This window comes from Hemicordylus capensis, chromosome 2 (assembly GCF_027244095.1).
Source record: "Hemicordylus capensis ecotype Gifberg chromosome 2, rHemCap1.1.pri, whole genome shotgun sequence".
Taxonomy (NCBI): domain Eukaryota; kingdom Metazoa; phylum Chordata; class Lepidosauria; order Squamata; family Cordylidae; genus Hemicordylus; species Hemicordylus capensis.
Window position 1 is genome coordinate 347002487 of NC_069658.1, and position 25249 is coordinate 347027735.

The following is a 25249-nucleotide window of genomic DNA, read 5'->3' on the forward strand; positions in this document are numbered from 1 at the left end:
CACAGCCTTCACCTCTTCTTGACCATTAGTTTTGGTACAAAAGCGGCTTACAGAACATCATCAAGTCTAACTTCAGCTCCCCATAGGTTATCTCCAGTAAGAGTCATACTATTTTTACATTGCTCTTAAATACAGCTTTGTTTATCTCTTGGGCAGACATTTGCCATGGAACACCTACACAGCAGCACTCTAATTCACCTAATGGATATAAAATGTACTGCTATTACTCTGGGTCAATTCACACATTTCTTCTGTGTATCTGTTCAGTTCAGTCTTGCTCTGTACGCCCTTCGCACTTCTGCTCACATATATTTTCCGACCTATCAACTTTCTTAAAAAGTAATGATCAGACAGCTCACAACCCCTCCCCCCGCAAAAAGTTCTAATAATTACAGGGGTGGATTCCTGTATGTTCTCTCCTCTCCTCTGAAGGAGTTCATGTGGGATTCCTTTACTCTCAGTTTGTCTAGATGACGTTTTACATTCCGTGCCCCAATGGAAGAGTTCTGAACAAAAGCCAAGTAATTTTGATGCTGTGGTACAAGGATTCCAACTTGATAATCCTGCAACTAGCTCTTAATAGTGAGCAGAGGAAGGCCAGTGGCAGCCCCCGTTCAGCCTGCCGCCGGTGACCCCCCCACCCTAGCCATGCCCCTTGCATCTGATGTCAGACACAAGGGGCATGGCTGGGGTGCGAGGCACAGTCCCTGAGTGTGGCAGCCCGGATTCTTTGAGCAATGGTGGCTCTGCCTCTTGACAGTGAGTTATTGTACAGAATTGTCTGATACAGAATCAAGACCAAATTTCTATGCCAACCCAGAGAATGTATATGGGGTGAGACAAACAACAAAGGTGTATTATTCTCACTACAGAAGTTGATGAATTTCTCAAAACTCAAGCAGAGAGAAGCCATGTCAAAAGAAAAAGGGCGACCCTTTCAAACTGGAGTCTTCCCAAGGGCTACGGCACATTTTCTCCTGAATATAAGAGTAATGAGGAGGAACAGGAAAAAATAATCCTCCTCATTGCCAGTGCATTGTTGCTGCTTTCCTCTGGATGCATTGGTGGTGGTGGTGGGGGAGGAGAACCCTTCCATCCTCTCTGAGTGCAATTGCTCTTGTGCAATTGCCGCCGACAACAATAGATATGCAAAAAGAAAACAGGGAAGGGTTGGGGGGGGTTGGCAAGAAGGGGACTGACAAAGAGTGGGTTCAATTTCTATGCCAATCCAGTTTCCCCCCAATTGTCAAGGGGAGAAATTAGTTCATTTCGAAGTATGTCCCAGGTGAAAAGGGAAGAATTTGCCCTCTAATCTCTAATTCTCATGGTTTTGCAATGTTGACACTGGGATCACCCTGAAGGAACAGGCCATACAAAGGATTCAGAGAAGCCCTTTTTTGAAACATGCTGTCAGAAGAGGAGAATAAATAATAGGGATTTGTGATGTATGAACATGTGGAAGTGGTTAAAGTTCCACTGAAAGTTGTTAAAGGGGAGGAGTCTTGCCATGTAAATGTGGGAGGTGATTTATTTACTTTTACATTTATATCCAACTCTTCCTGCATGGAGCCCAGAGTGGTGTACATGATTATATTTATTCTCACAACAACCCCGTGAAGTAGGTTAGGCTGAGAGCTAAGTGACTGAGCCCAGAGTCACCCAGTAAGTTTCATGGCTGAATAGGGATTTGAACTCATGTCTCCCCAGTTCTAATACAACATTCTAACCACTACACCACACTGGCTCTTAAGACATCTTTTAAAACATCACAAAGGAGCCTTTTGGGGGAAGGGAAAGGAGAAAAGGGGAAAAGAGAAGAGGGGCTGATGTCACTTTGCTCAGGCCACACAGATAACTGAATCAAAGAGTGTACAGGAAAGGGGGGGAAAGGAAACTTTCTGGCATTAGGAAATTGGTTTGACGTTCCACAGGTTCCTGTACAGAAAGCCTGCAGAGCTAAAAAATAGATAAGGCCAGACAAGAAGCTAAAGGGGTATCAGTAAGGAAATACTCATAACATTTTGTGAAATTAGGTTGTTTGCGTGCAACTTTTTTTTTTTTAAATAAGGAACAAACACCCATTAGGGAGAAGAATTTAAGTATATTGGACTTAAAGCCTTTTGCGCTATAGGGCTGGTCCAAATGTCACATGGAACATTGATTTATTTCAAGTAATCTAGATTACTTTTATCATCTGAACCCATGCCATGACACTAACTGTGGTTTATTCTGAACTAGATCTGAACTCTAAGTTTGAAGTTGGCTTATGTATCTTAATTAAGCATAACTTGAATTCCATTTTGAATCTGAACCCACCCTCAGATTAAACTGTAGTTTGTTTCTTTGACTTCGGCTCACAGAGCTCAGAGTAACTGCAGAAATGGCCACTCAAGGCTGCATGACTCACTAGTACCAGCTCAAAAACTCCTCTAGTCTGCCTAGCAAATCATCAATCAATTATTGGCCTAAAAACAAAGTTGCTGAAAGGATTCACCTTTCTTTTTAAAACAAGAGGCTTTTAACGAAGGCAATTAAGGACTACTGCCCAACAAATGCATGCAAACCAATGCAGATAGATCATCCTTTTGATTTTAACCTGAAGCAAAACATCACAGAGGACTCATCAATCAACAACTCTGCTAATTAGTGTTAGGAGTGACTCCCCATTTTAAACTCAACCCCATTCTCAGGAAATACAGCCCTGCTTTTGACAAAGCTGCTGTTCTCTTTCTTTGCCCTTTCACCACTCCCATTCCACTCCCCACAGAGATGAAGTCCAGCAACAGCTCATTGCCACAGCAGCCATAATGGCAGTATTGTATAGTCTGTGTTGAAATCCCTTTCCCAACCCCATCTCTCCCCCTTGTGGCTTGCATTCTATCCTTTGATAACAAAACCAGAGCTGAAAAGTCCCTTTGATGTTTTTGACCATCAGTTCAGTACTGGCCTGCTGCTCTCTCTTACAAAAGCAGACATACGTGAGGCTCTTGTAGAGGGAATGGCTCCAGAGGCCTTGTGGACAACTCCATAGCATCACAGTTATATGAGAGCTGGGGAAAGCCAAAAGGAACATGAGAAATGGGCATTCATGAATGAGAATTATCTGATGTTATGGGGCACCTCATAGCTCCACTCTCCAAGTTTTGCCTTCTCTTTCCCTCCCACAGCTCCAACACTTCACAAGAGTCCTTTCCTAACCCCCGCCCCACCTCAGGTAATGCTACATCCACAGTGGGGGGAAATCCTCCATTTCCACTTCCATCCCCTATTCACTCTTTTCTGTATGTCATGTTAGTCCATCTTCCCTTTGCTTAGGTGTACAATGGGTGGAGTGTGCTGTGTGATCTCAGGAATTTTTGATTGGCAACGCACCAACTCAACATGGAGCCAAGAAGGAAAAGGCCTATTTCAGATCTTAGATTACAGATCGTGGCTCAACATTTTGCCAACTGGAGATCACTTAAAAATCCCAAGTTTACACGACACGCTCTGTGCGAGCACACACATGGTGGGATCTTTGTTTTTAATACAACCGACATGAAACTGATCAGGTGAAGAGTTCCAATTACTATCAGATTGCCTCCCTTCTGCCTTCTAAAAATGTTGTCTTTCCCCTCCGACTATTTAACTTGATTAGTAGTTAAAACCGTCCTTCCAATACTTCACCCCACCACGTCGGACCAGAGGCGTATCTAGGGAAAAGAGCGCCTAGGGCAAGCACTGAAATTGAGCTGCCCCACCCCTCCAAATATCTGACACCCTCTTTCAGATAACTTCACCATAATATCAGCTCAAAAATAAAAGTCAAGCTTGTTAATCTTTTAATTAACAAATTATGGCACTAACTGAAAAGAGTTCCTCCCTGCTGCCCCTGCTCCCGTCGTTGTCCTTCTAAGCTTAAAACGATGAAGAGCTAGCGGAGCACATGCGCCCTTCGCAGCGCACGCGCTTGTCTTTGCTGCTGGGGCACACACGCCGCATATGTCATGTTGCGCGCGCGCCAGCGGCACAGATGAGCACGTGCACCACAAAGGGCGTATTAATGCCGCTAACCCTTCATCGTTTCAAGCTTAGAAGGACAACGACAGGGGCAGGGGCGGCAGGGAGGAACTCTGCTGCCCCAAGAAGATTTTTTAAAGCACCAGCGCCGGAGGGGGAAGAGTGGCCGGGGGTGGGGGGGCTAAGTACTACCACCCCACCACCCGCTTAAAGTGACAGTCCCCTCAGTGCCGGACCATGCTTCTGTGGTTCCGTGCACATACCTATTCACTGATGCAAATTGCTGAGGCAGCACAGATATAGCCTCCTTCAGAAAGCAGGAATCACACCTATCAGCTATTCAGAGAGGTACTGGAGACTGGATGTAGTCCTTACATTCCCTGATCAGCATGTTCATTGCATTCCAAATCCAGCAGTGTGTATTAGCAACCCCCTGCCCACCCACCCCACCCCAGCTGCTATCTGCCAGCAAGCAGCAACATTCACATTTTTTATATCCCACTCTTCTTCCAAGCAGCCCAGAACAGTGTACATAAGTTTCTCCTCACAGTAACCCTGTGGAGTAGGTTAGGCTGAGAGAGAAGTGACTGGCCCAGAGGCACCCAGCAAGTCTCATGGCTGAATGGGGATTTGAACTAGGGTACTAATCCAGCACTCTAACCACTATAAAGGCAGTGTGTGCACACCTGCATTCAGAGTGGAGCCTTACAGCCTCAGCACCTCCTCCAAAACACAAGTCAGCCTACATGCACATACAGGTACAACATGCAATAAAAACAAACAAAACCCCCACTCCATCTTAATAGTAAGATACACAAAATGAGCAGGCAGGGCTATTGCTGAGGAATCTCAAGGTTAGGGCAAGGAAGAGAGAGAAACTAATAAATTAATTCTTAAGGGGTACACTTATGAACAATTCTGGAATGTTAATCAAACTGTCCCCTCCTTTCCCCTTCCAATACATCAGAGCAAACAGAATAGGGAGAGAGATTTTGTTTATCCATGTGCCCATTTTTAAAATTTAAATTTACACTTCTATCCCTCTCTTCTTCCAAGGAGCTCAGAGTGGTATACATGGGGTTTTTTTATCCTCACAACATCCCTGTGAGGTAGGTTAGGCTGAGAGATACATGACTGGCTCAAAGTCATCCAGTGAGATTCATGGTTGAATGAGGATTCAAACTCAGGTCTTCCCAGTCCTAGTCCAACACTCTAACCACTATACTATGCTGGCTCTCAGGAAAAGTCACAAAGAAATCCATCAATTACACTTGTATTCATCCGCCTCATAGAAGCAGTCTCTGCATATTAAGCTTTTTAAGGTTTCTTTTGGTGACTGCATTGTTTATGCACATTAATACAAGTCTGTTTCTACATAGTGTGCATGCCTGGCAGTAAATGAAAAACTTATTGTAAGTTCTAGAAAATGTCTTCAACTTTCAGATGTAAAACAATCTTTTTCACTTACATTTACAATTACAAGCCTTTTCCCATTACACATGATTTACTGCACATTTTAATAGTCAACTCTTCAAAAAGACAAGACTTAAATCACAAAATCAATTTTTAACAAACTGGTGCTGCTGGAAAGGCAAGCCAGCACAGCTAAGTACCTATTCTCCTCCCCACCCCTCCCCTTTAACAACAGAGAAAAGCCCACCCAAAGAAAGGAAGATGGGATCTGAGCAGGATGGGGAGAGGAGTTACCTGCAGAATGTTGCTTACTGAATAAGGACCACACCTTCGAGTGAAGAGCTGTTTTCATGCAGCAAGCCTGCTCTGAAAAGCTACCTCCGGCTCTTTAGAGCTTGAGGCCATGCCCCCTTTGCACGTGATGTATCATGTGATGACATCACATGCAAAGGGGGCATGGCCTCAAGCTCTACATAGCCGGAGCGAGTTCTTCAGTCTCATTTCAGGGCAGGCTTGCTGCCTGAAAGCATCTGTTTTCCCTTTCTTTCCCTCTCTGGAGGAAGAGAAAGGGGAATAGAGGCTTTCAGGCAGCAAACACTCCCTGAATATAACCAGAAAGTCAGTGCTCAGGGAGGCTGGGGGCAGGGTGCAGGCTCTCCGCCCAGGACTCTCTGTTGTCGCGGCTGCGTGAGTGGGGGCGGCAGCAGGCGCCCAGCTGGGGCTGGGATTTAAAAAAAACAAACCCTAAAACCCCTAAAACACACACACAACTGTGGTGATTGGGGGTGGGCATGGCAGGCACTTTGCGCCCTCCTGCAACTGGTGCCTAGGGCACGTGCCCTGCCTGCCCCACCCTGGTTACGCATCTGCGTCGGACTCCTTTCATCAGACTCCACCTACTCTGTTCTCTCAGCCTGCAGAGCTAAAAGCCTTCCCTAGGAAATATTGGTATTGCTTTCTGTTAGTCTCGGAATGGGTAGGAAATGGTTAGCTATGCTTGCTCAGCTGCTTCTGTGTTTCGAAAGCAACTTGTGCTCAGAATATTTGTTTGTTTGTCAAAATTTTACACCATCCCAAACTTTCATCTCTGGGCGGTTAACGGTAACATAAAACAAGTTAAAACATACCCCTGCTAACTTGGCAAAGAGGCACCTTTTAATGTGGTGATTCTCTTTATTTAGCAGGGGGGAGAGTAACTGGCCCTATCCACCCCAGCACAGTACCTCCAGTGACTGTTGCTGGTGTCTATCTTATGTTTCTTTTTAGATTGTGAGTCCTTTGGAGACAGGGATCCATCTTATCTTATTTATTTATTATTTCTCTGTGTAAACCTCCCAGAGCCAGGGCGGTATAGAAATAAAATGAAATAAATAAATAAATGAATGAATATCTTATAGGCAATCTAAATATCAAAAACAGATTAAAACTAAAGATTTTTAAAAGCTGAAAAAGCTTGGGTGAAGAGGTGGGTTTTCAAATGCTTTTAAAAAATTGTCAGAAGCGGGGAGGATCATATTTCAGTAGAGACTGCATTCCATAATCTTGGGGCAGTAACTGAGAAGACCCATTCCCGTGTGCCCACCAGCCAAGCTGGCAGCAACTGGAGACAGACCTCTCCAGACAACCTCAATGGGTGGTGGGGCTCATAATGAAGAAGAAGTTCTCTTAAATACCATGGGCCTAACCCATTTAGGGCTTTATAGGTTATAACCAGCACTTTGTATTTTGCCTGGAAACCTATTGGCATTCAGTGTAGTTCTATCAACAAAGGGGTGATGTGGTCTCTCCAAGATGACCCAGAGACTGGCTGCTGCATTCTGTACCAACTGGTGTTTCCAAACTATGTACAAAGGCAGCTGCGCATGGACTGCATTGCAGAAATCAAGTCTGGAGGTTACCAACATATGTACCACTGTTTTGAGGTCGTCCATCACAAGAAATGGGTGCAGCTGGCATATCAGCTGAAGCTGATAGAAAGCCCCCTCTGGCCACCCCCTCAACCTGAGATACCAGGGAGAGGTGTGAATCCAGAAGTACCCCCAGACTGCGAACCTGTTCCTTTTGGGGAAGTGTGACTCCATCTAGAACAGGCAGATCAAAATCATCTCTGGAGTTCTGACCCCACACAATAAGTACTTCCATCTTATCTGGATTCAGTCTCCATTTATTCTCCATCATCCTGCCCACTACTGCTTCTAGGCAGGCATTTAGGGAGGTTATGCCGTCTCCTGTTGATGTTGACATGGATAAGTAGATCTGGGTGTCATCAGCATACTGGTAACACCCAGCTCCAAATCCCCTGATGATTTATCCGGGCAGTTTCATGTAGATGTTAAAGAGCATTGGAGACAATATGGAGCCCTGAGGGACACCACACATAAGCTCAGGTTTTGAAGAGCAACAGTCTCCAATTGACAACTGGAATCTGTCTGAAAGGTAGGAGTGGAACCACAGTAAGACAGTGCCTCCCACCCCCAACACTCTCAGACATTTCAGAAGGATACTATGGTTGATAGTATCAAAAGCCACTGAGAGATCCAAGAAGACCTACAGAGTCACACCACTTCTGTCAGTTCCCAATTGGTGATCATCCATCAGGATGACCAGGGCAATCTCCACCCCATAGCCTGCCCCAAAGCCAGTTTGAAATGGGTCTAGATGATAATCCCATTTCCTCCAAAACCATCTGGAGCTGAGAGCCCACCACCCTCTCAATTACCTTGCCCAGCCATGTGAGGTTGGAGACAGACCTATAGTTGCTCAACTCTGAGGGATCTAATGTAGGCTTCTTTAGAATAGGTCTAATAATTCCTCCTTAAGACAAGGAGGTGTCCTGCCCTCCCTCAGGGAAGCATTTATGATTTCTACCAGGCCTCCTACAACAGCCTCCCTGCTAGATAGAAGAAGCCATGTTGGACAAGGGTCAAGAGAACAAGTGGTAAGCCTCATCACTCCAAGCAGCTTGTCCACATCCTCAGGAGTCACAAACTGAAACTGATCCAGCCAAACCATATAAGAGGAGTTACTGGACACTTCCAATTCAGATACCACAATAATTGTGGAGTCTCCATCTAAGTCGGCCTGAATATGAGAGATTTTGTCTACAAAGAACTCATTAAAAACATCATAGCATGTAACTGATGGCTCAAAATTCTGATTCAAGGAAGGGGGGCATGTACAAGCCCCCTCAAAACCATGACCAACTCCACTGGATGTGAACTCACAGATGCAATACGGGCAGAAAAGAGCCACTTCTTTTCCACACATATTGCCTGAGCATAGATCTTTAAATGTGCTCTATGTCGTAATCTGTCAGATTCGAGTTGAGTCTTTTACCACTTGCGCTCCAGTCGCCTACCTTGCCGCTTCTGCCCTCGTAGATCTCCCGTATACCAAGGGGCCAATTTCGAAGTGGGTCGGAGCGGATGCTTAGGAGTAACTGTGTCTACTGCCCTGGTGAATTTGTTGCCTCAGTTCTTCACCAGGGCATCAACAGAATCGCCGGCTAATTTCCACACACAAAGCCCAAATGTAATTTTTGGGGTGTTTACCAATCACCCCAGGGCAGTTCTATTAACACTCACCAGGTGACACCTGGACCTCAACAGGACATTACAAAACAAGCTTGGACAGAATCTGGCATTTCATGGTGGGGCAGGGCCCCAAAAAAGATAGAGCTAAACAAACAAAATGTTGGTGATAGTCCAGGACACCATTCCTGGTTTGTTAAATAAACAATTGCGTGCTCTCTCTCTCTCTCACTCTGTGTGTGTGTGTGTGTGTGTGTTTAAATGGTAAATCTACACTGATTTTAGCTTTGAAAATGCCACTATAATAGCCAGGGCTGTCCCTAGTAGGACTTGGGGCTAGCGGTGAATTGGCACATGTGGGGGCCCCTTAACATTTTAATCTAATATGCCGAATATGTAAAACACAGACACAAACATACACAAACACAGTTAAATTCAAAACTTGAATTCTCTTGCAATACAAATTTCATTTGAAAGAAGACACTTGGATTCCCAACACTTAACTCAAAGCTGGATGGCCCCGCCCCCACCCCCACACTGAAGTACAGAGATCACATGGATCTGAGATAGTCTCTTTACACACATTTCTTTCTTTTCTTTTTTTCAACTTTTAGCTGAGTGAATTTTAGGGGTGTATTACAAGCAGGAAATTGATGATGAGCTGTGGTAGCTAAAGCTAGATCAAAGCTGGAATGGGCCTAGGGACAAAAAATGAAGGGAGGCCCCCTTGCTCCCTGTCTTCTTTGGTCCAGCCCTACTGTTACAGGAAAACTTTAATGACATGATGAAGACAAGATGCCCTTTCTTTCATAGAATGCCCTTTCTTCCCTTCTACGCATATAATATTACATCACACACTTACTTGTGCACACATATTCCCCTAGCTCATAAACATTTCTAACATTTATGCCTACAACTGTGACCTGATATATGCATAAATACAACCCTTGCAATGTTCCTATCCCTATGTGTGCACTCTCTCTCTTACACATACATACATACACAAACCATTTATTCCCAAGCATGCAGTCTTGGGAGTTATAATTTAAAGCTACCACACCCAGAAAAGGGGCCTGAAACTTACCAAAGTTGCTCCAAGGACTCTGGATACCAGCCAGTGTTCCCTCTAACAGGGAGTCCCAGATGTTGTTGATTACAAGTCCCATAATTCCCAAGCAAAAGCCATTGCAGCTGCGGATTCTGGGAGTTGTAATCAACAACATTTGGGAATCTATGTTAGAAAGAACACTGGATACTACATGAGGAGAAGTAAGAAAGGAATTTAATTTTGAGGGCTGGCAAAATATGGACACAAAGAACACCCAAATGACCCAGAGGTAGCCCTATGCTTCCAGCATAAGAAATGAGAAGCACTAAAAATAACTCGATGCATACTTCCGAGAGGTTTCTCACATGTTTTCATATGGCAGAAGAATGGTACAAGTGTAGATACTCTGCTGGGAAATTGAACATATACCTGGGTTTGATAGACCTGGGTTTACAGTTTAAAGTAATTCCAGTATATGTAAAGCAAAAGGAAAAGCCACAAGTTTGCAATCAATTTAGATTTATATATCCACTAATCTGATTTCAAACAGGACAACAGAATGGAATACATGGAGTTACCCCAATTTATTAGGATTTACAGATAAGAATTTCAGGCCAAGAGAGCTTTAAAAGAGACTTTCCTATGATCTGATATGCAAAGCCTTATTTTGCAGCAAGTAGATAAAAAAAGATGTACTTTTGGTGACGGAGGAGGGGAAAATGTTTAATGTTCGTTTTAGCAATTTATGAAGCTACTTTCAAGAAGCCAGGATATGTTAGTCCATTACAAGTTTATAAAAGACACAGTATGTAAGTTATTTATATATTCTTACAAGCATAAAGCAAAATAATAGTCAGTAAATATTATTAGGAAAAACATTGGGATAAAGAACAATTTTCTCATGTATATGTAAGCCATTTTTAGATCTTTGTTACTAAACAAAGCAGTATATTTTAATAATATAGGGCAAAAACATAAGGAACACACCCACACCCACACACACACACCCTAGATTAAGGCTATAAACAGTTTAGTATCCTCAAAAACAAGTACATAACTAACCAAAAGGCAGGGGAACAAAAAACAGAAATATATCAATTTTGTTAGAACATTTTTCTTCCCTACTATTATTTATTTTTAAAACTTGTAATACTTTTTGTAGTTACTAATTACCTCACAAGAGGTGTGTGGGAGGGGAGGGTTTCTTACAACTTTGTATGAGTTTTGGCTTTCACTTAGCACCTAAAAACTTTTTTTTTTTTTAAAGTTCAAAAATCTCTCTCACACACATTCACACAGAGAAGACGGAAAAGAAAGTGTGTGTGTGTGTTGCGGGGGGTGGGAGACTCTCTCTATCACACACATGTACTATACTTGGGGTTGGGGTGAGAGGGGATGGTGAAAAATCAATCACACGGACTTTCAAAGGTGCACTAATTCATAGCAGGGAAGAGAGAAATACACTGACATAAGCAAAGGGGGAACAAATATCTCACACACACACACCAACCAGATAAGATTTCTGATTTTTACTTGCTTTTCAGGAGCACAGCTTTCCCTCCTGGCTTGCTGCTCGGCATGCCTTCTCCCATTCAAATGCTGAGCGGGGGAAGAGCACAAGGGCAGGAGGAGAGCCTGTGAGGCTGCGGCTGCTGGTGCTGGGCCAGGCACAGAAGAAAGCATGACTAACCCTTCCCTCCACCCCTGATGTGTTGAGAGCTGAGGCTGTGTGAGGCTGCCGAGCGAGTGGAGAGCAGGCCACTTGCTGCTCACCGCTGCTGCTTGCCATTCGCTGCCACTTGACCCTGCTCGCCGTGGGGCCTGTCCAAGCATGGGGCCTGGTGTGATCGCCCCGGTTGTCCCGCCCTTAGGATGGGCCTGATAATAACAGTGAAACAGTTAATTTCATAAGCTTCATACAAAGGGTAAAATCTAGATATTTTGCTAAGATTTACTGATATCCAGTTTAATGCAATTTAAAAGGCAAATCTGAGAAGCAGGAACACCTGTGCTATTACACTGAAAAATACCCTTCACAATTTTCCTGGTCAGGACTGCTGCTGGTAATGGAAACTGGCATTTCAATAACACACTTAGATGAAATTATCTTAGCCTTTTAAAAAGAACTTTCAAATTGCTCACTGATAATTTGCTAAGCCAACCAGTAAGGGTGCAATATATTTAGTTCCATCATTCTAAAAACATCAGTTTTAAAGCCAGGTGAAAAAAACAGAGTGTGTGGATTTTCTTGAACTACAATACACAATTTCACTATCCCATTTGTTTTGTACAGAGAAATGTAGTAGTATTAGTAAGTTTATTGCGGTCACAGACCAGATTAACAAACAATAACAATTAATAGCATTTAGTAGCTGAGAAATGTATTATCTACAAGCACTCCTTGATCTGCAAAGCATTCAATTTATTTCCTATGCCCACCCAAATTTAAATAAGAAATGAAGCAATGGATGGGACGAGAGAAGGCAATTAACTCCTTGAATTTTAATTTTTATTTTATTTTTTGAGCTTCAACAACATTCCTTGCTCTAGCCAGATTTTCAGTTATGTAAAAGTGAAATGTGAAAACCTGAGGCATTAAGTTATCCTACATCATTACAGGATATGTTATCACAAATGGTTGTATCTTATTGCATCAGGCAATTACCCAATAACGACAGTTAAACTAGAAGGCATTAATCCTATCACAGGCCAGCTATTGGTAGTTTAATAAACTCCTGAAATAATGGACAGAGTGGGAGTTGATATAAAATATTCTAAAGAAACCTCAGAATGACTTTACTAAAGCAGTGCCACTGAAACCTACTGATAATAAAATAAGGCCTAGAGGAAAAAAGAAAAATCACGATGAGTTCAGTCAGTGCCTATATTAATATGCATTAGCTGATAAGTCAAAGGTAAATACTAACAACATTTCCATGCTATCTGTGCTGCCATGAAGTGAATCCAATTAAAGAAGGGCTGGCTGCATTACCGTTACAGTGGAGACTAGGAACTTAGAGGCATTTCATATACCTTGTTGCTTAGATAATGTTGGTAAGGTGGTTCCGCCCTTTAGATTGACGTATTGTCATAATCAAGCTATAATTTTAAAATGCAGATGGAATTACTTTATTTAATAGCCTACTTCAGAAATAACTGCAGCAGCAAGACTATACCATGTCACACAAAACAGTGGTCCCAGGGCATAACCTGAAGGCACATGATGAAGCAAACTTGCTGAAACTAAAGCAAATATGGATATGATCAATGCCTGGATGGAATATAGAGTGAGGAAACTATACATGCTGCTCTGAGTTCCATCACAAGAGAAATATAATAAACCAATAAAACAATTTTCCCACACAACTGGGTACTCACAAAATTATTTGTTTTGGTGGTTGTCTTGCTGTTGCAGGAAATCTGAAGCAAGTCTAATAGATGTTACACAGAGTGCTCAAGGCCTGATTCTAATGGCACGACAAAATGGGTTGAACTGAACATGACAACAGAGATCAGATTTCTTGAATTTTTAACAAACCACATCTCCTTGAAAGGCAAGTATTATTATTATTTATTTTTGTTTACACAATCAGACAGGTGTTATTGACTGTTTTGTTTTATCCAGACGTCGAGTCCTTCCCAAGGACCTGGGATGGCTGAATTTTATTGTCAATTGTTATAGATATCGTCGCAGAATATAGGCTGTTCCCAGTAAAGTTGCTTTTGGTAATTGGCTGATGGTGATTTCTGTGGCCCCTATGGTATTATTTATTATTATCATCATTATTATTATTTCTATTTACACAGAGTCTACCAGATGTTTTTGACTGGATTTGGTACTTTAATTATCGGGCCCTTTCCAAGGGTCTAGGATAACTAAAGAAAAATTAAAGATAGCGTTGTAGTATTGGTGCTTAGGGGTGTGCACGGAACCGCAGAGCTGCGGTCCGGCACTGTGGGGTGGGTTCCTTTAAGGGCGGGGAGGGTTTACTTACCCCCCTGCCACTTGCCCCCGTCCAGCGCGTGTATTTAATGTAATAATTGGGGCAGCAGGATACTTCCCTGCTGCCCCTTGTCCCTCTGCAATGCCGCCAGCTTTGACTCACAGTTTTGAAAATAAATTACTGCTGCCCAGTGCCAATAATGAAGTTGAAGAAGAAGCCGGCCTCCACTTCGGCGCCTCTCCGCCCGGCGGCTCCCCCAGGAGCCGCCGCTGCCTCCCAGCAGCCACTGAGAGCGGCTCTGCCATGGAGGACGCGCCGCGGCAACCCTCACTTCCGGCTACCATGCGACTTTCCCCCACATACAGAGTGGCTGCATTCTGCCACTCTGTATGCGGGGGAAGTCGCATGGAAGCCGGAAGTGATGCAACCCATGGCAGAGCCGCTCTCAGTGGCTGTTGGGAGCCGCCGGGCGGAGAGGCGCCGAAGTGGAGGCCGGCTTCTTCTTCAACTTCATTATTGGCACTGGGCAGCAGTAATTTATTTTCAAAACTGTGAGTCAAAGCTGGCGGCATTGCAGAGGGACAAGGGGCAGCAGGGAAGTATCCTGCTGCCCCAATTATTACATTAAATACGCGCGCTGGACGGGGGCAAGTGGAGGGGGGGTAAGTAAACCCTCCCCGCCCTTAAAGGAACCCCCCCACCCGGACCCGGACCAGCCAGATCCGAACCGGTCTGGAAAGTCCGGAGGCCTTTACAATGGCTTCCAGACCGGTTCGGACACACCCCTATTGGTGCTGCCCCGAGTAGTGTGGCCTTCTGTAGCTGATGTGTTGTAATTTTATCGATGCCCAAGGTGTTAAGATGGTGTTCAAGTTCTTTTGGTACTGCACCAAGGGCACCAACAACTATTGGCACCACTACTGTCTTCTTTTTCCAGAGCTGCTCAATTTCAATCTGAAGGTCCTTGTATTTAGTTATTTTTTCCAGTTGTTTTTGGCTGGCTCGTCTATCCTCTGAGATAGCAATATCAATGATAAGAACCCGATTCTTCTTGATAACTGTCAGATCTGGCATATTGTGCACTAAATGTCTATCAGTTTGTATTCAAAAATCCCAAAGGATTTTTGCCTCATTTTCTGTGATAATAGTAATAATGATGATGATGATGATGATAGAATTTCTATACCACCTAATATAGTAATATCTAGGCAATGTACAGATTAGAACATAATATAAAATATAAAACATTTAAAGTTCATAAAACAGATAAAAATCACAATAGATAAAAACACATTAAATTTTTTTTAAAAAAGATTTCAGTTAAAAGCCTGGGAAAATAGGTATGTCTTCAGGGACCTCCTAAAAACAGAGAAGGAGATGCTCTTATTTCAGCGTTCCAAAGCTCTGGGGCAACCACAGAGAAGGCCTGGTCCCAAGTTGCCAACAAATGAGTTGGCGGCAACTGTAACCGCACCTCTACAGATGATCTAAATAGGCAACAGGGTTCATGACAGAGAAGGCGTGCTCTTAAGTACCCTGGACCTAAACCATTAAGGGCTTTATAGGTAATAATCAGCACTTCGTATTGCCTTTCAGAAACATAGCAGCAGCCAGTGCAGTTCTTTTAGAATCAGTGTTATATGGCCCCTTCGTGTAAACCCAGAGACCAATCTGGCTGCCGCATTCTATACCAATTGCAGTTTCCAAACTATGTACAAAGGCAGCCCCATGTAGAGTGCATTACAGTAGTCAAGCTTAGAGGTCACCACCATATGTACCACTGTTTTAAGGTCATTTGCCTCCAGAAATGGATGTATCTGGCATATCAGCTGAAGCTGATAAAAAGCACTCCTGGCCACAGCCTCAACCTGAGAAACCAGGTAATAACCTTCTCGGGCAGACCAATCTAATGGTTCTTTTACCCCTTGCTGTAAATCTGTTGGCTCAGCTAACCCGACAAGATTAACAACCCCTTCAGCTCTACTTCTGTGAGGTAAACAGAAAGTCTGGAAATAAGGGTACCAGCGAAGCTGCACAAATAAAAATGAAAAATACTACCAAAGAAAAATAGTAGTAAACAGAATAAAGTCCCTTGAACTAAACTAGGTACCTTGCTCTACGATAACTGAGTAATAACTGGAAAAAAACAACATAGCAAGGAATGAACAGAACAAGGGACAACAGAGCAAGGAATGAACAGAACAAGGGCAGGAACATGAAAGGTTGAAGAATTTTAAATATGAACACAGTCTGCGGTAAGCGAAAGTTGCTAACAGCAATCTGTGCCAATAACAGTCTGCTTAATATAGGGCTCAAGATAACCAGCAGCCAATTTGGCTTTCCTGACTCGGCACTTCTATTTTCTCTCCTGTGATATCTTGTGCCTGCATGTCTCCCATTGAGCATTTCTCTTGATACGCCTTCTTAACAGAGGTGAAATTCCAGCTTCCTTCTGATCAGCCTCTTCAGCCCTCATGTCTGCCAGCTGCCCAGACTCCTCTGTATGCTGTCGTTCCAGCCCAGCTCCAGAGTCTGTTCTCCCAGCCAAATCCTGCTGCTGTGGTCCACCAACAGCCTGGTCCACTCCAATGCCAACTCCGCAACCAGGTCTGTCAGCTCAGTTAGGAACTCAGTTGGACAACAGGGTGATCGGTATATCAACAGAAGTCCCAATCTATCCTTGGTCCCTATACTTAGGAACACACATTCAATATAGGCCAACTCCCTGACAGGGATCATGGTAAGGGAAATAGTATTCTTATAGACCACAGCGACCCCACCTTCCCGCACACATCCTCTTACCTGCTCCACCATGGAGTAACCCATTGGGAGGAGCTGGGACCAAACTGAGCCACTAACCTCTCTGGACCAAGTCTCCATAATGTACACCATGTCGGCATCTTCATCCAAGATCAAGTCATGGATGATCTCAGACTTATTTTGGACAGACCTGGCATTACAAAGCAATAAAGAGAGGTTCTGTGGGTTGTAGTCATCATGAGAGAACCTGTTAAAGTACCATTTTGTCATTTTGAAATTTATTATAAGAAGCAATGTGGAAAAGAAAATAATTGGTACAGTGAAGAGAACTTGTTGCAAGAAATGATGACTTACGTAAACCAAAGGTAGAAAAGGAATGGATGTCTGTAGACTCCAATCCAATTCTTTGACTGGGCCATTGGGGAAGACTGGGGGAGTTAGAAGTGTTTCTGGTTAATATCTTATCACATAAAAACTATCCACATGTTTGGGATTTGAACTTTCTTCTTTCCTTTACATTAATTTGAAATTTTCAGTTCTTTTGTTTACATATTTTGAATATTATATATTGGATATTTCATATATATTAGGCCTGTGCACATTCAGAAAATTTGGATTTGACCCAATCTGAATTTGACCATACTGGATTCAGATTTGATGGGTTCTGGCAATATTGGATATTGGATCAGATTCAGAATTCAAATCCAAATTCCCACTTAAATTCAGATTTTACCCACTGTCAATGGGGAAATGGGGGGGGGAATCACCAAAAGTCACCAGTTGGTCCTGAGCTTTGAAACTTTCCAAACATTTGCGGAAGGAGGTCAGAGCCCCCTTTAGTGAATTTGAAGAGAATTGGTCAATACCCTGATTTTTTGGTGAATTTTTGAAAATTTTGTAAGAAATGGCTAAAAATTGTGAAATCTGACTTCTTTCGAGCCAGAACTTTGGTGAATTTTTGAATTTTTGCTTTAAAATGACTGAAATGGTGAAAACTGGCTTTTTTCAAGCCAGAACTTTACAAAATGTTCTGGATCTGAAGCCCTCCCTAGAACCATCATTTCACTCCTATGTGGAGGGAAAAGGACACTCCTCTGATTTTTTATATGTATTTTCCTTCCCCATTGCAGGAACAGCCAGACCTTTTAAAAGGACTTCACATCTTTTAATTCTATTAAAATAGAATTCTAATTCTATTAGAGGGAGACATTTTCCTACCCACAAAAACAAAAACATTCAAAGTACTTTCACTTTTACCAACTATTTGCTTCTGCGGTATGCAAGACAAAAAATAATATAAGATCAAAGGAATGTCCTTGTTCCTCCACAAGGGGGTTGAATGATGGTCCTAGGATGGCTTCAGATCCACAACATTTGGATCAATTTTGCCTTAGTTTAGAGTGTTTGCTCATTGCATTGGGGCAGGCTTATATTGCTGCTGGCTCTGTGCCTCATCTCTAATGGCGGCATAATATGCAAGACTGTACAAGGTCTTTACTGCTTATATGGTGCAGAAGCTAAGGTGATAACCAAAACTTGCAACTTCCATGCTTTTTGGAGCACGAGTACAAATTGTCAGCACCTGAAATTTCATCTTAAACCAAAGTTTTTTTAAAAAATAGTTGACTATATGGATGTGAAAGCTGGACTCTGAAGAAGCAAGATAGAAAAAGCATTGACGCTTTTGAACTTTGGTGCTGGAGCAGACTTTTGAAGATACCATGGTCAGCCAGGAAAACAAACAAATGGATCATAGAACAAATCAATCCAGAATTTTCACATTTCACAAATGACCCGGCTCAAACAGTCATACTTCTGACACATTATGCGAAGATCCAGATCCCTTGAGAAGTCCATAACGCTAGGGAAAGTTGAAGGAAAGAGAAGAGGAGGACGTCCAGCAGCAAGGTGGATGGACTCGACTACGACAGCAATGAATGCACCACTGTGAGACCTTAAAGGCCAAGTTAAAGACAGATCATCCTGGAAATAATCTATCTATGTGGTCGCTAAGAGTCAACACCAACTTGACGGCACTCAATCAATCAATCAATCAATCAATCAATAGACTAGGAAGGCAGGAACACTCTTATAGCCTTCTAAGGCAGAATGCCCTTGTTTCTACTATGACCCGTACCATTTCCCAGAGGATTTTATAGCCAAACCTCGGCTTCATACTAAGTTTTCCTCAGTGAAGAGGTGGGGAAAGGGGCATTTGGCTGCTGATCATGCCAAAATATTCCACATTTCCTCTACAGCATTGGGAGCACGAGACATCCAGTACAATGGCTCTCCTTGCAAAGGTAGAAAACTTCAATTTGTAACACTGCCAAGTGGGACAAATGAAAACACTCTTTCTGCTACTGTGACTTCTACTGGTTGCTTTTTAATAACAGGATTAAAGAAGGAGGTTTTGTACAGTGTGCTAAGGGTGGCCAGTGGTGGGGGGGCATCCCCTTTGTTCTTTTCAGAGATATGAATAGCACTGTGAAATGTGACATAGTAAATCTTAAAGGAGATGCTGACTGGACTCCAGAGCTCAGAGCACTCTACTGATTAATTATAGAGATGTACTGTGAAGCAATTTCAAAGCATACTTTGTGTCTTGCTCTGCTAGTCAAGCAGTGAATGTTACAATTCGAGTCAGCCAGTGTTGTGGTTAAAGGGGGGAAAAATAAGGTTAAAAGGGGAATTGGGAGAAAAGCTTTCCTATAATGGCAAAGTTTGTTTGGGGATTTACTCTGTCCCTTTCTCACCAACAGAAATGAATCAGCCCTTGGAAGCTATCTGAGGAAAGCAACTGGCATTCCTCTGCACCAGTGTGATATTAACTTTTTAAAATTGTACTAACACTTGCACACCAGTACCATAATGCACATCTACTGTGGAAGTTGAAATAAAGCAAATGTTAAAAGCAATGCTAAAAAATACAATTCATGCCTACCCACTGAGACATACATTTAACACCAGAGTTGGGCTGAAGGGCGGGGGGGGAGTTGCCTTTTGAAAATTCAGACTGTTTAAATTTCCAGCATCCATCTTCCTTCTTCAATACAGGAATGCTTTTGTATTACAAACTTTACATGACCTACCTTTTAAAGTAAATGTATTGCTTTATTGTAGGTGTTGCAATGGGAACAATTTCTGCATGTCATAGTAATATGCATGATATGTTAACATGACTGAATTTTTCATTGAACATTAAGTGGAACAGACATATGATTCTTATTCAGTTTAGGAGTAATGTTCACATCAGGCCTCAAACCTCATACATACAAACCTTAGGGGAAAGGCACCAAATCTTTTATTACTGGGAGTAACTGCTGTTGTGCATGGGAAAACATTTTCCCTCTCAGAGGTTCTATTAACAGAAGTAAAAAGCATTTAGAAAGCCAAAAGGGATTGTCAATGTACTATTGTAGGTATGACTCAGAGTATCTATTATATACCACGGCGGGCAAATTCTTCACATCATTGGTCTGTTTGCATGCATTTCATACTTGGGTAAATTTTCATATGCAATGACCATGCCAACTCTGCTCCCATCACACACACAGGTACATCTCCAGGTTTGTCAGTTCTAACATGCATACTGTATCATGGCCTTGAGAAGCAACCATATAGGCGATGATACAATTGAAAGTGCACATGCACATGCGTGAGAGTATGTAATCTTGTTCTTTAAACTGGCTACAGTGTACTGGGCTGGGGTGCCAGCTAAACACACTAACCGGCACCAATGTCCTTTGTACTATGCCCACCCCCACCCCATCTCCCCAGGTACAATATTTGTCTATAGATGACCCAGGAATAATTCATTGGGAATGCTGGGTAAACAAGGTTTCAAATCATGGGGAGAAATTCTCCCTGCATCGTCTTTTCAATCATTTTTCCTAAGGCAAACCAGAAGACATGGCTAAGGAATGGACTGACACAGGGGTGGGACTAGCTGGTACACTCCCATCTTTCCTACACCCAATTTGATAATATTCAGACAGGAGGGACCTGCAAGAACCTCTAGTATGGGAAGATGAAGTCAGATCAGCACTCCGGTCATTACCAACTCAGAAGGTTACAGGAACGGAGGGAATAGCTACAGAAATATGGCAGGCAACAGAAGAAGCATCAGTCAAGGCTCTAACCAAACTATGCCAGCAAATTTGGAGAATGACACAATGGCCCACAGATTGGAAGAGGTCAGTCTACATTAGGCGTGTGCATTTCGATTCGGGTATGCTGGGTAATTTAGAAAGCCAAACAACACCAAAAAGAAGTAAATATGTGCTTTATTGACTACAGAAAAGCCTTTGATTGCGTCGACCATGTCAACCTGTGGAATATCCTTAGGAAAATGGGTATCCTAGAACATCTTATTGTTCTCATAAGAAATCTATACACAGGACAGGAAGCCACAGTCAGGACAGAACATAGTGAAACAGACTGGTTCTAGATCGGCAAAGAAGACAAGGCTGTATACTTTCTCCTTATTTATTCAACTTACATGCTGAACATATACTGAGAGAAGCTGGATTGGAAGAAGATGAGCATGGTTTTAAAGTTGGAGGAAGAAATATCAATAACCTGAACTATGCTGGTGACACCACTCTGATAGCTGAGAATGCAGATGATCTGAAAGTTCTGGTAATGAAGGTCAAGGAGCACAGTGAAAAAATGGGTCTATGACTAAATGTAAAGAAGACAAAACTGATGACAACGGGTACAGCAACCAGCCTCAGAATTGATAATGAATACATTGAAGTGATGGATAGCTTCTGCCTTTTAGGATCGACCATCAACAGTAAAGGATCCAGCAGTCCAATGAAGGCCTGGAAAGTATGTTTTAGACCCCTGCTAACTTGGCAAAGAGGCACCTTTTAATGTGGTGATTCTCTTTATTGAGCAGGGGGAGAGTAACTGGCCCTATCCAGTCCCAGCACAGGACCTCCAGTGCTGTTGTCTATCTGATGTTTCTTTTTAGATTGTGAGCCCTTTGGGGACAGGGATCCATCTTATTTATTTATTATTTCTCTTTGTAAACAGCCCTGAGCCATTTTCGGAAGGGCGGTATAGAAATCAGGTGGGAACCACCTCATTAAAGAACAGATTTTCTCATCCCACCCGCATGCCAGTGATACACACTCCCCACTTCTGAGAAGTTCCATGGGCGGTACAGATAGATTTAGTTCTGTTTGGACAGGAGAGCACTGGAGACTTATGGTATCTTTGTAATAACTGATTTGTTTACTCACATAGCCTATTGAAAACAGTAGACTAAAAAAACAAACACCAAGAAGGAGAGAATACCTAAGCTGATTGACTTTTGGGCAATTCACAGCTCTGACTCCAGTTTCAAATTTCAAACTATTTTTTCTCACACACAAAATCTTTGCAGCACAGCCACCCTACCCTGAAGGTGAACTGCCCATTTCGGAAGCATCTACAGTTAATAAAGGAATGTTATGGTCCTTTTGTGAACACTGACCCTAATCAGATAATACTTTGATGGGGGTGGGGACCTATAATGACAGATTCATTCACAGTAATCAGACTACCAAACACACAACAGTATAAGAATGAGAAGGTTAGGGGAACATTCAGCAGTTGTTCCACCTGGCTGCATCACAGATAGGAGAGACAGCAAAGCTGTTTCCATCAGGTTGGCTGGCAAACTGCCATTTGGCTCCTCCTCTTCCAAAACTGTCTTCCGTCATACCATTATGTACCTTCATTATGGGACATTATAAAAGAATTGGTTTCTTATTTCACTTTGCTTATTTTTCTCTTGCCCCCTTAATCTTTCCCCTCCTCTTTGTATGTTGTGTCTTAGATTCCTTTTCTATCATGTCTCTTCTCCATTATTTTTAACTGTAAGCCAGCTTGATCACTTGGATAGAAAGTCAGTATATAATTGTATTAAGCAATTAAACTAATCAATACAAATGGCCTAATGTTTCACAACAGTTCTTACTATGGATAACAATGGTTTATTTATTTATTGTTCCGTTTCTATACTGCCTTTCATACAACTCATCCCAGTGGTTTACAAAAGTTCAAATACAATAAAATTCCATAAAAACCACAATAAAGCATTATAATTAATTAAAACAATAAAAACCACAAGGACACCACAAAGCAGCAGCTATAAAAAGAGAAAGGCAGAGCAACAAGGGACTACAGAGACTGGCAATCCCTAAGGGGTAGAGGTCTGAACAAAGAAAGAAGTTTTTAGTTGTTTTCTAAAAGCAACCCCAGACATCAGAGAACAGACACATGCCGGGAAAGCATGGGGGCAAGAACAGAGGAGGCCCTGTCTCACGTGCATGACAATTGGGCCTCCCTCATTGTCAGCATGTGAAAAAAAACCCTCTCTGATTACCCTGTTGGATGAGTTAGGGGCATAGTTGGGGAGAGGGGGCCCGTGTTCACCCCTCTTTCTGGTGGCCCTTTGGAGTGAGGTAGATAATGAAGAAAATAGGGAGAGATGGAGCTGGGGGCCCCCGGTTTCTTGGCACCCATCCACTCAATTATAACTATGCCCCTGGGATGAGTAGAAACCCTTGGGAGCAGATGATCCTTCAGAGATTCCGGGCCCAAACCATTCATGGTTTTAAAGGTGATAAGCAGCATCTTGAATTGTATCCAGCAACAAATTGGCAGCCAGTGCAGCTATTCCAAAATAGGTGTAACATGCTCCAAATGCGCAGTTCCAGAAAGGTGTAAGATGCTCTGCTGTATTCTGCACCAACTGAAGTTTCCAAATATTCTTCAAGGATGCCTCACATAAAGTACTAAGGCATGGGTAACTGTGGCTAGATCTGCCCTCTCAAGAAAGGGACACAGCTGACATACTAACCAAAGCTATGCAAAGGCATCCCTGGCTTTAAAATCTTTCCCTTATATATTTCCCAACAGCAGGACTAGTTACTTTTTATGAAAACTGAAAACCCAGGAAGCGGGTTCAGAATAGCCCTAAGGGAACAGGTTCCTGCAGTCCCTCCTCTGGCTACTACCTTGCCTAACCCTAACCCTTAATGGGCAGTTTGCTGTCCATGGTGCTGATCTGTCTCACTTTCAAGACCCCTGGCTTTAAAATCTAAAATCTGGGAGAGGGTAAAGCAACCAGGCAACTGGACAAATTTTCCACTTGACAAGTTATTGTCTCTTCCCCCTTATTTTGCAGGCAATTACAAATGAAAACCTCTGTGAGAAAATAAGAAAATTCAGCTCTGATATTGATGGTTAAAGCTGACATCAGAAGCTTAATGGGAAAAGAAATGTTTTACCATTATTTTATTATGAGAGAACAAGACCTTTTCATAAGCTGACAATAAATGAAGTACCAGTGCAAAATTAGGAATGCACTTTTCATTTGCAAGGAATAATGAAGGAAGATGGCCCCCGGTTGTGACAAATGGTTCTGTAACAATTTTTATGTTGCTTAATATTAAATGTAGCATTTATAAATACCTTCCAAAATCATCTTGTATATAAAGTGTACAGCTCTCCATTTATTAAACACTGATCATGTGAAATATTCTTGTCTAATTTGTGTATACAGTCAAGAACTTTCTGCCTAACTTCTGGTGGTGTTCCATTAATACTCGAGAATTGAGCTTGAAGTGAAGTCATTAACAATAGGGGAAAAAAGCATCCTCCATTATTCCTTGTAAATGAAAAGTGTATTCCTAATTTTGCACTGGTATTTCATTTATTGTCAGCTTATGAAAAGGTCTTGTTCTCTCATAATAAAATAATGGTAAAACATTTCTTTTTTCCATTAAGCTTCTGATTTCAGCTTTAATCATTAATATCAGAGGTGAATTTCCTTATTTTCTCAAAGAGTATGTTTGGTTTTTATTTGTAATTGTCTACAAAATAAGGCGGGGGGAGACAATAACTTGCCAAATAAAAAATCTGTCCAGTAACAGTAAACCCTCTCTCAGAACATTTATGGGAAATCCAAATTTCTGAATTCAGCTCTTTAAAACTTTCAAATGTGGCTTTCAATATTCAACAGTGAGGGACAGAGGCGCTCTTACCCCTGAACTTCTGGGCCAAAGTCCAGGACCTTCACAGCCCCCGGCCCCCCACAAATCCTTTTTAGTCTATCCCGGGTGGTATGGTCACCCGGAGGAGCATGCTGATGTCTAATTTGCAGGGGAGGGAGGCCTCCAAAGGCCTTTAGGTCCAGGCTCCAAAATTACCTAGGTACAATTCCGGTGAGTGATACTTTTAAAAATCTAAATATGTATCCTTATCAATAGCCTGTTCCCTAACCTTCCTTACCAAGGCCAATGCTTTTTAATGTGTTGAAAAATGAGCAGCAGGAGTGAGCAGTGAGGCAGCCAAACTTGCAGATGACAACAATTTACTCAGGTTGATGAAAACCAAAGCAGTCAACAAAGAGCACTAAAGGTTTAACTAAATGCTGGTTGAATAGGCAGCAAAGTGGCAAATGAGATTCAATGAAAATAATTGTAAATGAGCATAAGGATATAAGAAGAGCCCGGCTGGAACTGATCAAGCGGCCAGCCAGATGCCTCTGGGAAGCCCCC

The 25249-nt window shown here is 42.5% G+C and overlaps 1 protein-coding gene across 5 annotated transcripts in view; it reads right to left on the reverse strand.

The window, feature by feature from the left end:
* Positions 1–25249, reverse strand: part of SPOCK1 (SPARC (osteonectin), cwcv and kazal like domains proteoglycan 1) — a 904393-nt gene that overhangs the window by 482070 nt on the left and 397074 nt on the right. The window contains exon 1 of one of the 5 annotated variants that reach the window (XM_053293597.1): positions 5707–5814. The exons of the other annotated variants lie outside the window; for them this stretch is intronic. Within the exon in view, the coding sequence (XP_053149572.1) occupies positions 5707–5764 (58 nt within the window). The 5' untranslated portion in view covers positions 5765–5814. Of the gene's footprint in view, positions 1–5706; positions 5815–25249 lie in introns of those variants that run through there. 5 annotated transcript variants of the gene reach the window in all.